This window comes from Triticum urartu, chromosome 2A, assembly GCF_056163025.1.
Source record: "Triticum urartu cultivar PI428250 chromosome 2A, HENAU_Tu73, whole genome shotgun sequence".
NCBI classification, from domain to species: domain Eukaryota; kingdom Viridiplantae; phylum Streptophyta; class Magnoliopsida; order Poales; family Poaceae; genus Triticum; species Triticum urartu.
Window position 1 is genome coordinate 550,548,864 of NC_141874.1, and position 16,671 is coordinate 550,565,534.

General features: G+C 46.6%; 4 protein-coding genes across 8 annotated transcripts in view; 1 reads left to right on the forward strand and 3 right to left on the reverse strand.

Annotated features, from left to right (window-relative positions):
- LOC125541453 (heavy metal-associated isoprenylated plant protein 46-like) overlaps positions 1 to 7,369 on the reverse strand; it is a 39,693-nt gene extending 32,324 nt beyond the window's left edge. Inside the window, exon 1 of the mRNA XM_087544346.1 lies at positions 7,297 to 7,369. Coding sequence (XP_087400472.1) covers positions 7,297 to 7,302 — 6 coding nt within the window. The 5' untranslated portion in view covers positions 7,303 to 7,369. The remainder of the gene's footprint in view (positions 1 to 7,296) is intronic.
- On the forward strand, positions 3,972 to 14,869 carry LOC125536941 (uncharacterized). 5 transcript variants are annotated; one of them, XM_087544344.1, is made up of 3 exons: positions 3,972 to 4,925; positions 5,019 to 5,093; positions 13,107 to 14,869. In XM_087544344.1, the coding sequence occupies exon 3, from the start codon at positions 13,763 to 13,765 to the stop codon at positions 14,192 to 14,194; it is 432 nt and encodes a 143-aa protein (XP_087400470.1). In that variant the 5' UTR covers positions 3,972 to 4,925; positions 5,019 to 5,093; positions 13,107 to 13,762; the 3' UTR covers positions 14,195 to 14,869. The 5 variants fall into 5 exon arrangements, 1 of the variants encoding a protein (XP_087400470.1); XR_015616927.1 differs by lacking the exon at positions 13,107 to 14,869 and adding an exon at positions 5,669 to 11,109 and having other exon boundaries at positions 3,981 to 4,925; XR_015616925.1 differs by lacking the exon at positions 13,107 to 14,869 and adding an exon at positions 5,166 to 5,419 and having other exon boundaries at positions 3,981 to 4,925.
- Positions 6,842 to 7,392, reverse strand: LOC125536940 (heavy metal-associated isoprenylated plant protein 47). The gene is made up of 2 exons (XM_048700232.2): positions 7,297 to 7,392; positions 6,842 to 7,177 (listed from the first exon to the last, which is right to left on the reverse strand). The coding sequence occupies exons 1-2, from the start codon at positions 7,300 to 7,302 to the stop codon at positions 6,842 to 6,844; spliced, it is 342 nt and encodes a 113-aa protein (XP_048556189.1). The 5' UTR covers positions 7,303 to 7,392.
- Positions 11,237 to 11,990, reverse strand: LOC125536939 (heavy metal-associated isoprenylated plant protein 47-like). Its single transcript, XM_048700231.2, has 2 exons — positions 11,865 to 11,990; positions 11,237 to 11,715 (listed from the first exon to the last, which is right to left on the reverse strand). The coding sequence occupies exons 1-2, from the start codon at positions 11,868 to 11,870 to the stop codon at positions 11,335 to 11,337; spliced, it is 387 nt and encodes a 128-aa protein (XP_048556188.1). The 5' UTR covers positions 11,871 to 11,990; the 3' UTR covers positions 11,237 to 11,334.
- Positions 14,870 to 16,671: the final 1,802 nt, after the last annotated feature.

Consider the following 16,671-nt stretch of genomic DNA (forward strand, 5'->3'; position numbering starts at 1 on the left):
CACCAAAAAACAATAATTTAAAGCACGGTTAAACAATACATATTTGTATCAAATATATAAATCTTATGGTAGAAGAGAGCGTTATCAAATTTATAAGATTATTATGTGGCCAAGCATCAATTTTCAAGAAGACCCCAATGATTCATGTGGTCCCCTATTTCTGTGCCCAGGCGGTATGAATGATATCAGCGACCCGGTCTGGTCTCGCCATGTAAAGCTCGTTCACATGTCATACATCGACATCTGACCTAATGAATCAGGTTAAACTAATTCCCGCAATGGTAAAAGTGGAATCAAATCAAATTAAATACTCCACCAGTTTAGAGCACATACGTAACCTGGATCTGAATGCATGCATCTATAAATATAGTTGCGCTTTTGTACATATTTATTGTTATATTCTTTGTGTACACGTTCGCTATTTTCAACCGCGGAACCTTCGAAAGTTATCGTCGCGTTGTCCGCTGAAAGGGGACCTTTCATGGACTCCTGGGCGGGTATTTAGTCAGTAGTCAAACCTACGAAATAATCAATGCATGATGACCATACAGAATTCGGCCGTAGCTAAGCTAGTCCACACGTTGTACTCCCTCTGGTTACATATTAGTTGTCGCTTCAACGGATATATCTAGCACTGAAATACATTTAAATACATTCATTTCAGAGACAACTAATATGAAACGGAGGGAGTACTAAACTAGTACTCCTACATAGTACAGTAGTACCATGCAACACGAGTCATACGTACGTACAAGGTCAGTTTAGCGGTCAACAGGACATAGATGTAGCCATTGACTAAACACTTCAAGTGTCGGATATATCACCCACCAATCTTTGATTAAATGCTTCAAGTGCCAAGTGTAGAGTGTTGCTAAATCTTAGTCCAGTAAAATTTAGCTATGTCTTAGTTGATGCTATATTCGTGGTTGTATATATGGGTCGACTAAAATTATCACCCGATCATATGATTGGATGACATTTGTGTTGGAAATATGCCCTAGAGGCAATAATAAATTGATTATTATTATATTTTCTTGTTCATGATAATCGTTTATTATCCATGCTATAATTGTATTGATAGGAAACTCAGATACATGTGTGGATACATAGACAACACCATGTCCCTAGTAAGCCTCTAGTTGACTAGCTCGTTGATCAATAGATGGTTACGGTTTCCTGACCATGGACATTGGATGTCATTGATAACGGGATCACATCATTAGGAGAATGATGTGATGGACAAGACTCAATCCTAAGCCTAGCACAAGATCATGTAGTTCGTATGCTAAAGCTTTTCTAATGTCAAGTATCATTTCCTTAGACCATGAGATTGTGCAACTCCCGGATACCGTAGGAGTGCTTTGGGTGTACCAAACGTCACAACGTAACTGGGTGGCTATAAAGGTACACTACGGGTATCTCCGAAAGTGTCTGTTGGGTTGGCACGAATCGAGACTGGGATTTGTCACTCCGTGTAAACGGAGAGGTATCTCTGGGCCCACTCGGTAGGACATCATCATAATGTGCACAATGTGATCAAGGAGTTGATCACGGGATGATGTGTTACGGAACGAGTAAAGAGACTTGCCGGTAACGAGATTGAACAAGGTATCGGGATACCGACGATCGAATCTCGGGCAAGTATTGTACCGATAGACAAAGGGAATTGTATACGGGATTGATTAAGTCCTTGACATCGTGGTTCATCCGATGAGATCATCGTGGAACATGTGGGAGCCAACATGGGTATCCAGATCCCGCTGTTGGTTATTGACCGGAGAGTCATCTCGGTCATGTCTGCATGTCTCCCGAACCCGTAGGGTCTACACACTTAAGGTTCGGTGACGCTAGGGTTATAGAGATATTAGTATGCGGTAACCCGAAAGTTGTTCGGAGTCCCGGATGAGATCCCGGACGTCACGAGGAGTTCCAGAATGGTCCGGAGGTAAAGAATTATATATGGGAAGTGCTATTTCGGCCATCGGGACAAGTTTCGGGGTCACCGGTATTGTACCGGGACCACCGGAAGGGTCCCGGAGGTCCACCGGGTGGGGCCACCTGCCCCGGGGGCCACATGGGCTGTAGGGGGTGCGCCTTGGCCTATATGGGCCAAGGGCACCAGCCCCTAGAGGCCCATGCGCCAAGAGAAGAGGAAAAGGAAGAGTCCTAAAGGGGGAAGGCACCTCCGAGGTGCCTTGGGGAGGAGGGACTCCCCCTTGGCCGCACCCTTCCTTGGAGGAAGGGGCAAGGCTGCGCCCTCCCCCTCTCCCTTGGCCCTATATATAGTGGGGGGAAGGGAGGGCAACCATACCTAAGCCCTGGCGCCTCCCTCTCCCTCCCATGACACATCTCCCTCCTCCCGCAGCGCTTGGCGAAGCCCTGTTGGAATCCCGCTACTTCCACCACGCCGTCGTGCTGCTGGATCTCCATCAACCTCTCCTCCCCCCTTGCTGGATCAAGAAGGAGGAGACGTCGCTGCTCCGTACGTGTGTTGAACGCGGAGGTGCCGTCCGTTCGGCGCTAGGATCATCGGTGATTTGGATCACGACGAGTACGACTCCATCAACCCCGTTCTCTTGAACGCTTCCGCGCGCGATCTACAAGGGTATGTAGATCCGCTCCTCCCTCGTTGCTAGATGACTCCATAGATAGATCTTGATGACACGTAGGAAAATTTTGAATTTATACTACGTTCCCCAACAATTTGTCACAATTTGGGGCAAAGGGTATCGATCATGGTGTGACGTCCTACTTTTGTTGCAGGTAATGTACTATCTATCTTTCTTTCAAACACAGTACAGACGCAAGCGCTTACATATACGCACATACACGTATCCCTATGAACACACACAACCAATCCCTATAAGCACCTCTCAGATATTGAGTCGTATCATTTTGAGATTTTACGAAGTCATCGTTGCCGCTTCGTAGTCGACGGAAACGTCTTCTTCCACTAAATACGCATCGCCGCAAATACTGAAATAAATCCAGAATAAATGCGGTCATCAGGATTTAAACCTAACTTGGTGGGCTGTGTCATCCTATACATCTAACCACATGTTGGTCGAAAAATGACTTCAGTGCACGGCGTCCACTGGTATGTATCCGCACCTCCTGTTTGCAGGTGGATCACCAGGCCCGTATCTGGACAGGTGCAACTGGAGCAATGGCACAGGGCCTCAAAAAATTAGGGGCCCCAAATTTTTCCTAAGTACCAGTACTATTATTTTCCTTTAAAAAGCTAGTAGTACTATTGTTACTTAAGGGTTAATTGATTCTAAAAAATGGTCAATGAAAGTGTAACGAACCCTTAATCAGTACAACAGAAAGATGTTCGGATCGAAAGATAGTACAGTATATGTCATAGTACTAAATTTTTTATTTGGCAAGGAGCAATTCTTGAAAAACGTAGGCAAACATAAAAAGAATACATTTTAGGCTTTTTCATCCATGGGAATTTGCACAGGGCCCCAAGTTTTGGAGGTACGGCCCTGTGGATCATCCCCAAGCATTAACTGCGCCTGTGTATAAGAACATTGCAGTTCATTCCACGTTGCAGTATCTCACGTGGTTTCCACCGTATTGCCCTGATTTTGGTCCTGGACCCCGCGGTCGTCCATGTTGTAGAGTGCATAGCTCGCACCTTAAGGGGGAGCATTTTGGAACTGGTTGCAACAAGTGCCACCCCAGGTAACTTTTTGTACCATGAAAGCGTGCCCTTACCGAGCATGTATTCATCATTTTTCTTTGCCACTTTAGCATTGCATTCATTTGTTTTGGCAGAACAGGGGATGCGTCCTTTTGTTTCTCAAAATCTAAAAAACACAGGCTCTCATCGTTGTCCACCATTAATGATGGTGAATGTATTAATAAACCCACCCGTAACACTATTTTTTTTAATTAACACAGCTCATGATAAGGCACATATTTTTGTTGTAAGTTATGGGTGTGCGTACTGTAGCACTTTTTATGGCCCGGGCCTGCTCCAGATAACTCCATGCCCACGGCTATCCAACCATTTACTGTTCTTCTCCCCCCTCACCTGCATTTCACCTACCCAAAGAACTGCTTCGCCTCGCCGAAGGACAGATCGAGCTGGTGCCAGATGCTGAGCGGCAGGTCCGGCGCGCATCTCCCACGGGCGCAACCTGTGTGGGCTCGTTAAGCTTCCCAACAACAGTCCTTCAACCTCTCCCACACCGTCCCGCTCCACATCCACCAGGTAAGTGGAAGTCTAGATGGAGTAGTTTCTTTTTGGGTAAAGATTTGTTTTGCTAGATCTGTAAATCGATGTGCCTAGTCATGGCTTTATCACTGGCCGCCAACCAACAATATCACAATCTTGGGTTTGCTGACCCAGCGATCTGTTAGAATAGATGCGTTTTTCTGAACCAATTTGATTCAATCAAAAATATTTCAACACAGCCCCCCCCCCCCCCCCCCCCCCCCCTTTTCCCAGACCGGTATCAATGGCAGGAATGTTCTTGCTGATGCAACTCTTACCTCTCGCATATCGATCCAGAAATTTTGTTGTGTAGTCTCACAGTTTAGCAATTTCAAACGCGGGCATACAGTTTAGCAATTTCAAACGCGAACAAGAAATAAATGATGCCTTTGGTCTGCCCCAAGGTAGTAGGATTACTCCCCCAGGACATACAGACTTATCGGAAGTATGCATAGAGTTCAACAGACAGGCCTCAAGCATTAGTACAAAAGGGGTACACAACCTGAAGGCCGCTGAATTCATAGTATCGAAGCCATTAGACGAGAATTCAAGCAGAGTCAATTGCGAATGCTTCAAGGTAGTAGGATTATTCCCCCAGGGCATTTTTCAAATGTGCGGAATCAATGTACTCTAGCTTGCCTTGCAATTCTATTGGATGGACTAGAGCATACCCCACGGTAATGACTGAAAAGTTCTCAAGGTAATATCAAGACCCCCCATTTTGATCTTGTGATTTAACCAAGCTTCATAAAACAAGAAGGAATATACTTACGTTAGCTTGCTCGCTCTGCAGTGAGCAGTCAGGCATTTGTTCGATTTACATCAGAGGAAATACGACGGCGACAATCTTCAGAGCCCGACCACAAAGGTATGTAGATGAATTTTGTACTGGAACATGTCCATACCACAGAGTATTCACGTTCATTATACATTCCAATAGGAAACACATAGCATTGGCACGCATCGCCACCCTGCACAAAATTCTGAAGCTTGAACGGAACCGATCCGATGCACATAACACAGCAATGCAGCATATCAAATCATCTATAAACACTCTGTGGTCATTTTTTCGGAGTTCAGAATGTCAGTATTCAGGAGAGGAATGTACCCTAGTCGGCTTTGATATATTTTTCAGAATTATTTTTGGTCACGCCCGTCCCTGACAACATTCAAGATTTCTTGCATTTTCTTCCAGCTGTGAACTCGGTGCAATATTCGATTTTTGTTCAAACGCATACAATGCTTAAAAAATATAACTCAACCAGACATTACAGCCAGCAAGCCCCACGGGCCATACACATACATATTGGTACGCTTTGTTCAAACGGATACAATGCTTGAGAAATATAATCCAAGCATACACTACAGCAAGCAAGTCCCATGATAACAACCGTGTTCGATTGCATTCAGGCTAGACATATTCTAACAAATTCACCAGATCAGCTTTCAGTCTCCAAGATGGATGAGGACGCTAGCGCTGATCACTATAAACGCTAGCAGTGCGAACAGCATCATCTTATGTTGCCGCTGCAGCCTGGATATTGCTACCCGCATGACATCTAGTTCACCCTCTCCACCATCAATCAGCAAATTTCTTCACGGACTAGAACAACTCCAGCAACTGAGCATGCTCGTGATGATCCGGACGCGCACTTTGTTGGGGTGGCGAGCACATCCAGATCACGATCGCACGATGTGAATCTGTGCGGGATCAAGCTTGAAGGAGATCTACAAAAGCCATATCATTGACAATCGATAGTACGTTTGGGACTATAAACTAAGCAACTGCAAATTTCAATATGTACTTCAGATTTCCTTCCATGGCGACAAACTCCATTAACATCTGAAATTTGTCGAATGTCAGATCGGCGCTCCTCGCGTGTTATTTGTGTTGTGACGATGACCACCACCACACACACTAAAGATAGAGAACCGGTGCCACTGCTCACCCGAAACTAGTGGGGTCTATCAGAGTCCAGTCTCCAGTGCGATATCAGCATTTAAGCTCCGGCACAATGTGTGCGAAGAACAGATACCACTCTCAGCCCGAACCAGTTCCAAACCTAGGATAGGTTAAGAAGCACGGCGGCACACATATAGCTGCGCATGTTATACTGGACCAAGGCACGGGTATTATGCTCGGTAGGACGAATACTATATTGTCAGTTGCAGTAGCTATATAACAGGCTGACAGACTTTAGTTACATCTCGATGCACGCAACGAACGCGGCAGATAAAGTGCACCGTTGACGCCGTGCACTGAAAATGCGCTCCGCATGTTGGTTCGCTACTATTTATCTATGGTGTTGTTTTCTTAGGCTCCTCGGCCTCATCGGCACATGCCCTAGCCCCAAACCAACATGTAGTTTACGAACCTCACCTTCACCAAGAAGTAAGCACCGGCCGGCCTGAGAACTGAGATTTAGATAACCATGGCGTTTACTTTGGTTTCAAACTGGAATTTAGCCAAGCGAGATCGTAAATAGATAGAGTTTCCTTCAATGAATTAATATACACGCGCGCATGTAGCTATTTGTAGTTGCTGACAAAAATCAAAATTAAAGCACGTAAAAATCGCTCTCTCGCAGCTACATGCATGGTCCGGCAGTTACATGGTCAGAAGTAGAGCGGGTACTGGTGGGGGTAGTAGGAGCAGCTGGGCGGGTAGAAGAAGTAGGGCGGCGGGTGCACGGGCTCTGGCTTCGGCTCATCCTTCTTCTTCTCCTCCGGCTTCTTCACTTCCTCCACCTTGATGATTTGGGCGTGGCCGAGCTTCTTGCGGAGGCAGCTGACGAGGCACACCGGGTCGACGCCGTCGCCGACCACCTCCAGCTGGTCCCTGGCGTCGCCGGTAATCCCCATCGACGTCACCCCGGCAGCTCTGGCAGCCAGGGTCAATGCTTTGGACCGGCGCTTGTCGCACGACATGCTCAACTGGATGACAATCTTTTGCTGCAACAAGAAGGAGGATCAATCGTATGCTCCAGCTTCAGAGTAGTACATAGACGAGACGATGAGCTGCTAAACAAAACAAGACGAGAAGTAAACAAATTGCAGGAGCAGAAACCCACCTTCATTGCTTGCTGCTGCTGTGAAGGAGAAACGGCCGGGAACTTAATGGGGAAATGTTGGTGTTCGAGGCAAGGCTAGAATGGTTGGGGTAGCAACTGATCGATCTTTAGTAGATGCAATGCTACCTTATATACACGCACGCAGTGGGTGCGGGTGTGCAAGCAGAGACCAGAGTCATCAGTATCAGGAGCGATCCCAACGAAGCTAGTCGTAAGAAGATTCGTTGCAGCGGCAGTTGAGCTCGCAGTGAGTAGACTAATACAAGTGCCCTAATGGGCAAGTAGATGTAAGCGCGTCCTGATCACAATCACATGCGCTCCTTGAATTTTCCGATGGGCAGGCTACCCAGTAATGGAGAGACATTAAACAATGACTTGTGACGAGATCTGAATTCCAGGACGACGCGACCAACCCAATTATTGTCGATTGGCCATGTTGCAGTCTTCTCCGAAGACGCGGCTGCGGAGATACCCACGTAGACCCAGTCGATCGATTCGTTAACAATATCAGCATGAACGAGACAAAATACCTGGATACAATACGTCAAATTCAACTGATCAGCGGTCCTCGATCAGCTACTAGTACCATTTTTTATCTTAGTTTTTGAAACAGGCTTTTGCCCCTTTTTAAATATAAATCAACAACCGAATGAAGTACACGATCGAATGATACAGGGTCATATATATGATAACCCTCCGAGGACAAGCGGACCATGTAAGATGCACGCGACTATGCCGTCCAGGGAAAGCACATGTGAAATTGATTACAACACCATACTACGCTCTATAACACCTAAGCTTCATGATAACGCCTCAGGAAGGAGAACGGTGCTAAACATCGGCACTGTCAAGTCCACAATGAACAAAGGTTCTCACCCGGAACCCAGACACGTAGAGGAGCACCACAACGATGTCTTCAGGAAGGAAAGGCCATCAACAATTCCATGGATGGAATTTCTTTAAGGGGTGGAGGCTGTCATGACCCATAGTTTAGACGAGAGCGGGAATAAATTTTTTTCGAATGTGCGTTGCATTCGTGCATACAAACTTTGGGCTAATTTTAAAAGAAACTTCGTGCATATCTGCCACATCACCGATACTATCGTTGAATTCAGATTCAAATAAAAAATTGACATGGCCTTTGCTCATTTTTGAGTTTTGGCACAATTCAAAAGTACAATTTGTTTATGAATTGAGAATTCGTTTAAATAATGATAACAAGATCCAAGCAGATCACCAAAGACTAGCACCGATTGAATCCCGCGAGATCTGACGGAGACACGCCACCACATGCCCTCCGATGACGTTAGACGCACCATCGGGACAGGGATTGGGTGTGGGAGATATTATTCCTACTAGGGGACAGCGCTGCCACCACACAGCCTCAACCGAGACACTGAAACGAACAAGAATGAGAGCGGGATCCCTCTCGCAGGCGAGGGGCCGAGGTCCTCCGCTCCACCACGGCCCAAGGACATGGGAGGCGAGGTGGACCGGCGACGGCGCCGATGGAAGGAAAAGAAACCCTAGTCACCTAAGAATAGTTTGGCGTGCGAGATTGTCCTTCTTTACGATCACACCTCGACAAAGGTACCACATATTTAAAAAAAATATTGTTACCTTTGACTTTTATTTTTTTACTGTTGCCCATTGAAATCTCGAAGTTCGCAGAATCTACTGAAATAGTAGTACATAGAATGTACGTAGAATCTACCGAAATAGTAGTATATTGAAATCTCCGAGTAAAGGTTCCACCGGGATTCATCCTGGCTTTGTGTCAACTGGACCGCGCTAGTCTCCCCAAAAGGGTGTGCCATGACGCAAGGCGGAGTTTGATCAAATTCCGCCGAAAAGGAACATTAGGGCCCGTTCCGAAGCTCTCCAGCTTCCGAAACGAGTCAGCTTCTCATGGAGCTGGGCGATCTGGCTTCTCGCGGGAGCCAGCGCTGCATTCGGCAGCAGCGGCTGCTCCAGCTCCCGTTTGCATGGGCTGGCAGCCCAGGAAGCACTGCCTCAGGGTCACTTGGAGGTCGCATATATCGGGTAATTATGTCGAACTTCTCCTCCTTTGATTTTGGGAGTTGGGTTCGACCAGCTTCTCGTTTTTGCACTGCAGGCCGCTCGTTCTCCAGGAGCAGGATTCTGGGAGCTGCACCGTTCGGCTAGCTTCTCGCTGGCTTCTCGCGAAGCTGGAAGCTGGAGGACATCCGAACGGGGCCTAAGCGGCAATGTGCTCAAAAATTGCGCAAGCATATGATTTTTGTCATGAGCAATACATTACAAAGCTGAATATTGTTTTCAGAGAGCGGCATTATCAACACGTATCCTCGTAGAAATAAATATATATCTTACAAATCTGGTTAAACAAATACCGCAGCTCATTTCTTAAAAAAAGCCATTTCCTTTCGTACATGGGTATATGGGGTACATATACCCCAGTACCTATTCGTCAATTCATTGTTGTATGCTGGATTGTGTCATGTGTAGTTATCTATCATTGTGTTATTTCAATGATTTAAGCGTTGAAGCAATTGTGTTATCACCGGTGAGATAACCATGCATGGACCGTTCTTGGACTCGTGGCACTGATATTGTCAATCAATATATGATGACTTAGCGGTCATAGTCTGTAAATGATCAATATATGATCGATGACCTACCTGTCATAATCTGCAAATTCTGATAGTCGAGAAACACAATTCTTTTTCAAACAGCGGTACGTTGTTATCAAACAATAGGAAACGTTGCCATCTCACGCCATCTATACCATTAAATTGACCTTTGTGCGGGCCGTTGTGTTCAGCGGTGTCATTTTCATGAACGCATGATCGAATTAATTCTTCTTTAGGCTCTGAGGTTAGTTGGCTGATTCACAACTTTGACCATCTTACTTGATACGGTTGTAAATAGACTACTAGGATTATACAAAAAAAAATGCAGACTAGGTCACTAGAGACTACTTCAGTACTGGTTTAGAATCTGACATTTCGACGGTTAATTTGTTGGGATGTAGTTATATTTTTGCTGTAAATGTAAACCTAGACCAACTGCGTAGCACTCTAATTATTGTGCGGTCTGTCATTTTCCAGCTCCTCCTTGTGTTGTGGAATTGGTTGCTCTGGTTGTATTTGGATTTCCAACTAACCAGTGAAGCTAGTACTATTAAGAGCTCGAAGTTTACTCTACAGAGTGAACATTCATATGCAAAAACTTAAATATCGGTGCAAATGTCCAAGAGAATTCTAACAATCAATTCATTAGACAGATCATAAATCCCGATCGATACACCAGTCTGGTTGCCGTGCTCGATCTGTGCAGTTGGTGGCCAATACATTTGTTTAGAATTGGGAATTGTGGGGATGTAGACAGCCTGATACCAACAGTCTTGTACTCCTACTTTTGTTATTGTCACAAACTCCTGGTCAGCAGTTTGGTTACTCTACTCCCGTCGTGGACTGATGTAGTAAGACGAAGAAAGTCGTGCGTTTGGTTCGGGAACCAAATGAAATGGAATGTAAAACGACAAAGGAAATCAGACCTTCACCTGATGTTTTGACACTGGAGACAACCATTGCACGGTGCTATGTTTATCCAGATAATTTGAGAATACAAACCTTTAACTATACTTGACGGTGCAGATCTTATCCAGTTCTTACGGACCGTGCTTATATATATATGGATCAACTCGAATTGTCACCCGATCATATGATTGGAGGACATGCGTCACAATGTGGGGCTGAGGACATCATATGGTGCGACGTCCCACCTTTTCTTGCAGGTGACGAACTGTCTATCTATCTATCTTTCTATCCTGTTTGACGCACATGTAGTTTAGGAACTACCACCTTCACCAAGAAGCAAGTGCGTGAGGACTGAGATTCATATAACCATAGCGTTTGCTTTGATTTCACACTGGAAATTAGCCAAGCGAGTTCGTAAATATAGATACGAGTATCCCTCGTTTTTTCTTAATTTCCATTTCCTTCAATGAATTAACAAACACGCGTATAATAGTACGTCAAAATGGATCTCTGGCAGTTACATGGTCCGGCAGTTCCCGGGCTGTTCCTCGCAGACTAGCATGTGCGGGGCCTGGTACTGGTGGTGGTAGTAGCTGGGCGGGTAGAAGTAGTACGGCGGCGGGTACGCGGGCACAGCAAGCGCCGGCTTCGGCTCATCCTTCTTCTTCTCCTCCGGCTTCTTCACTTCCTCCACCTTGACGATTTGGGCGTGGCCGAGCTTCTTGCGGAGGCAGCAGACAAGGCACACCGGGTCGACGCCATCGCCGACCACCTCCAGCTGGTCCCTGGCGTCTCCGGTTATCCCCATGGACGTCACCCCGGCTGCTTTGGCGGCCAGCGTCAGTGCTTTCGACCGGCTTTTGTCGCACGACATGCTCAACTGGATGACAATCTTTTGCTGCAACACCAAAGAGAAAAACGATGGATCAGTCGTATGCTCCAGCTTCAGAGTACTGTATCGATGACTCAAAATTGAGCTGCTAAACGAAGCAACACGAGAAGTCAACAAAAACTAGCTAGGAGCAGAAACTGAGTAGGGTTCCTCACCTTCATTGCTGCCACTGGGTTGTTAGATGCCTAGCTGCCAAGGGGAGATGCTCGTGTTCGAGCGAGGCTAGATTGGTTTGAGTAGCTACTGATCAATCTTCGGCAGATGCAAGTGTCTAGCCTGTGATGATTTTGTGAAGGGGATAGCCGCCTGCCCGCCTTATATACACGCTCGCAGTGGGCGCGGGTGTGGGAGCGGAGAAGTAGAGCCATGTCAGTATCAGGAGCGATCCCAACACACTATCTAACGAGCTGTAAGAAGATTCGTAGCAGCAACGGTGACAGGCAGCAGTTGAGCTCTCTCAGTGAGTAAACAACTGCGCAACTGGGCAAGTAGTACTAGCCATCCATGTAAACGCGTCCTCATCATACACAAGCTCTCGGTTGAATATTCCTCATCGGCAGCCTACCCATGGAGAGACAGTAGAGAGTATCAACTTTTAGCAAGACCTCAATGATTTATGTGGTGCCCTATTTCCATGACCAGGTGGTGTGAACGATATCAGCGACCCGGCCCGGTCTCGCCATGTAAAGCTCGTTCACAGGTGACATCTGACCTAATGAATCAGGTTAAACTAATTCCCGCAAAAATAAAAGTGGAACCAAATCGAATTAATTAATTATTTTGAGCAGGTAACCTGGATCTGGATGCATGCATTGATAGATATAGTTGCGCTTTTGTACATTTCGTCGTAATTTATTCTTAGATTCTTTGTGTACACGTTCGATATCGCCGTGTGTGTTTAATTATATAGTATTGTGCTATTTTCAACCACTGAACCTTCGAAAGTAATCGTCGCGTTGTCAAAGCTGAAAGGGGACTGTTCATGGACTCCTGGGCGGGTATTTAGCCAGTAGTCAAACCTACGAAATAATCAATACATGATGACCATACAGAATTCGGCCGTAGTTAAGCTAGTCCACAGAGCTCATGAGTCCAAAGACATTGTGCTAAGCTAGTACTTATTATTAAAATGAATAAGAAAGGATGTACCTATAACTAGTACCATGCAACAAGAGTCGTACGTACGTACCTACAGGGTCAGTTTAGCGATCGACATGACATAGACGTTGCCATTGACCTGCACAAATAGCCCCAGTAAAACTCATGTTACATATATTGAGCGTCCTGTTCTTGTTATGATGCGTCTCTCCTCCGTGACTTTGTTATGTTGTTACTACTATTATTTTTTTAAAGGATCAGATCTATTATAAAGATTTATCTGAAATAAAAAAATGCAGGTCAAACATAATAAAAATTACAGGAGATACATGGATTACTAAACGACCATTGTCGTCGCCAGAACAAGCCGTCAACGCATCACTATCGCCGCTTCTATACTGGAGCCAACCTGGCCATATCAATAACAGCAGGAAAGTCTTTAGATCGGCACAAGTGGACATCACATCGTTATTAGTACATTGGTTTGACTCAAGTGGTCATGAGATCGGCACATGCGCAAGCGCAAGGTCACATGTACGAACTTGCCGAAGAAAGAGGCGACCGAGAAACTGAAAAACGCGTTCGGTTTTTGCCTCGATTTCCAACTGAAACCTTTCATATTTGCTTTCAAAAAAAACCTTTCATATTTCCTCCAACTAATTAATAAACTCACTAAACACTAAGAGCAACTCCAACGTGGCGACCCATTTCGTTCGTTTTGGTCGGCGCGGGCAGAAAATTCGGTCCAACGCGTCGACCTAAACGGACGCGCGTCCGCTTTTTGTCCATCTGCCGACTCATTTCCGGCCCATTTTTTAGTCGGATTTGCATTGGCGTAGACAAGAGGCGGACGCGCGCGCTCCCGCCTATTCCCTATGGCGCACTGGTCGGTGGCAGCCTCCACCATTTCCGTCCACTCCCCCCCCCCCCAACCAGCGCGCTCCCGTCACTCACCATGGACGCCGACCTCGATGCCGCCGTCGGCCTCGCCTCCCTCGCTTCGTCCGGCATCGCGTCCGCCCCCTCCGACAAAGGAAAGCCTCGCACCCCCCGCAAGACCGCCGCAGCGCCCAAGCCGAAGAAGAAGCTGACGGCCGACGAGCGGGCAAGAGAGTCGGCGAAGAGAAAAGACCGGAGGCACGCGGCGGACGCGAGGAAGAAAGCCATCGCGGCGGCCGCGCCGCAGGAGGCCACCAACGCCCGTGTCGCGACGGCAACGAAGGAGGCGATGTTGTACCTAGGGTTAAACCCTGGACAGCACAGCCTCGTCAACGCCGCCGTGGCCGCGGCCAACACCGGCTCATATGCGTTTCCTCGGATGGTGCTGCCAGAGTCGCCCCGCGCGTCGGCGACGCAGCCGACGCCCGGCTTCCACGTCTACCCGTAGGCCTCCCGACTCTCCGGGAAGTGCTCGCCCGAGATGAGCGTGGTGGCGCCTTCCACTCCCGTGTATGCGCCCATCGACCTCAACGCCACATCGGTGGCATGTGGCTCTTCATCTGGGGGGCGAGGAAACGCGTGCGGCAGATGCCAACGGACGTGTTGCCGGGCACACGCAACCTGTTCGACGAAATGCCGGCCTCCGGTGACGATGACTACATGCAGAGCGTCATCTTCGAGGGTGGTGCGGCGGCCACTGGCTGCTACCTCTTGAGCACTACTTTGGTTTTCCCTTGAAGAGGAAAGGTGATGCAGCAAAGTAGCATAAGTATTTTCCTCAGTTTTTGAGAACCAAGGTATCAATCCAGTAGGAGACCACGCGCGAGCCACCTCATACCTACACAAACAAATAAGAACCTCGCAACCAACACAATAAATGGGTTGTCAATCCCTTCTCGGCCACTTGCAAGAGTGAGATCTAATAGAGATAATAATAATAAGATAAATATTTTTGGTATTTTTATGATATAGGTTGAAAGTAAAGATTACAAAATAAAATAGACTGGAAACTTGTATGATAGAGAATAGACCCGGCGGCATAGGTTTCACTAGTGGCTTCTCTCAAGATAGCATAAGTATTACGGTGGGTGAACAAATTACTGTTAAAAAATTGATAGAAAAACGAATAATTATGAGAATATCTAGGTATGATCATGTATATAGGCATCACGTCCGTGACAAGTAGACCGACTCCTGCCTGCATCTACTACTATTACTCCACACATCGACTGCTATCCAGCATGCATCTAAAGTATTAAGTTTATAAGAACGGAGTAACGCTTTAAGCAAGATGACATGATGTAGAGGGATAAACTCATGCAATATGATATAAACCCCATCTTTTTATCCTCGATGGCAACAATACAATACGTGTCGTTTCCCTTTCTGTCACTGGGATCGAGCACTGCATGATTGAACCCAAAGCTAAGCACTTCTCCCATTGCAAGAAAGATCGATCTAGTAGGCCAAACCAAACTGATAATTCGATGAGACTTGCAAAGATAACCAATCATACATAAAAGAATTCAGAGAATATTCAAATATTGTTCATAGATAGTCTTGATCATAAACCCACAATTCATCGAATCTCGACAAACACACCGCAAAAGAAAGATTACAACGAATAGATCTCCAAAAGAATCGAGGAGAACTTTGTATTGAGATCCAAAAAGAGAGAAGAAGACATCTAGCTAATAACTATGGACCCAAAGGTCTGAGGTAAACTACTCACACATCATCGGAGGGGCCATGGAGTTGATGTAGAGGCCTTCCGTGATCAATGCCCCCTCCGGCGGAGCTCCGGAAAAAGGCCCCAAGATGTGATCTCTTTGGTACAGAAGGTTGCGGCGGTGGAATTAGGTTTTCATGGTGCTCCTGGATGTTTGCAGGGTATATGAATATATATATAGGAGAAAGAAGTAGGTCGGTGGAGCAATGAGGGGCCCACGAAGATGGAGGGCGCGCCTAGGAGTAGGCGCGCCCCCTGCCTCGTGGCCTCCTCGATTGTTTCTTGACGTCCACTCCAAGTCCTCTGGATCACGTTTGTTCCAAAAATCACGCTTCCGAAGGTTTCATTTTGTTTGGACTCCGTTTGATATTCTTTTTCTGCGAAACACTAAAATAGGCAAAACAACAGCAATTTGGGTTGGGCCTCCGGTTAATAGGTTAGTCCCAAAAATAATATAAAATTGTATAAATAAGCCCATTAAACATCCAAAACAGAATATATAATAGCATGGAACAATCAAAAATTATAGATACGTTGGAGACGTATCACTAGCGGTGCCGCCGGGGTTGGCTACAATCCCGACAAAACAGAAAGCCAGGACGGCCGAGGACCATTCATGCCATCCACCTTTGATCAAGATCAGGTCGCCTTCATGCATGATCGGGTTAGCGTGGACCTGGACGGCTTCCCGCTCGACCACGAGTTTCCAGGGGATTACGGTCTCGAGGAAGAGGATGAGTTGGACATTGAAACGGAGTCTTTGTTCGAGGACGAGCTCGCCAACGAAGCCGCTGGGGGGAAGCCAAGGCGCAAGAGCAGGCGGACGAAGGCATACACGGCGGCCAAGGACAAACTTCTTTGTGAGTGTTGGAGGGACATTGGGCAAGACCCCAAGACTAGCGCCGAACAAAACGCATCAACCTTTTGGACTCGTGTCCATCGTGAGTTCCGTGAGCGCAAGAAGTTTCCACCATACTAAATGCAAAACACGCACGGATGGGTGTCCATTTCGAAGCGTTAGAAGGTGATCCAACAAGAGTGCAACAAGTTTTGTGCCACTCTTGAGAGCATCAAGGCATGCCCCATGAGCGGCATCGGCATGCAAGACATGGTATGCTAGCAAGCGACCCTCTTTGTGTCATTCCGTTTATGCTTGCATGTCCATTTCTATATCCATTTGCCAATATGCTTGCATG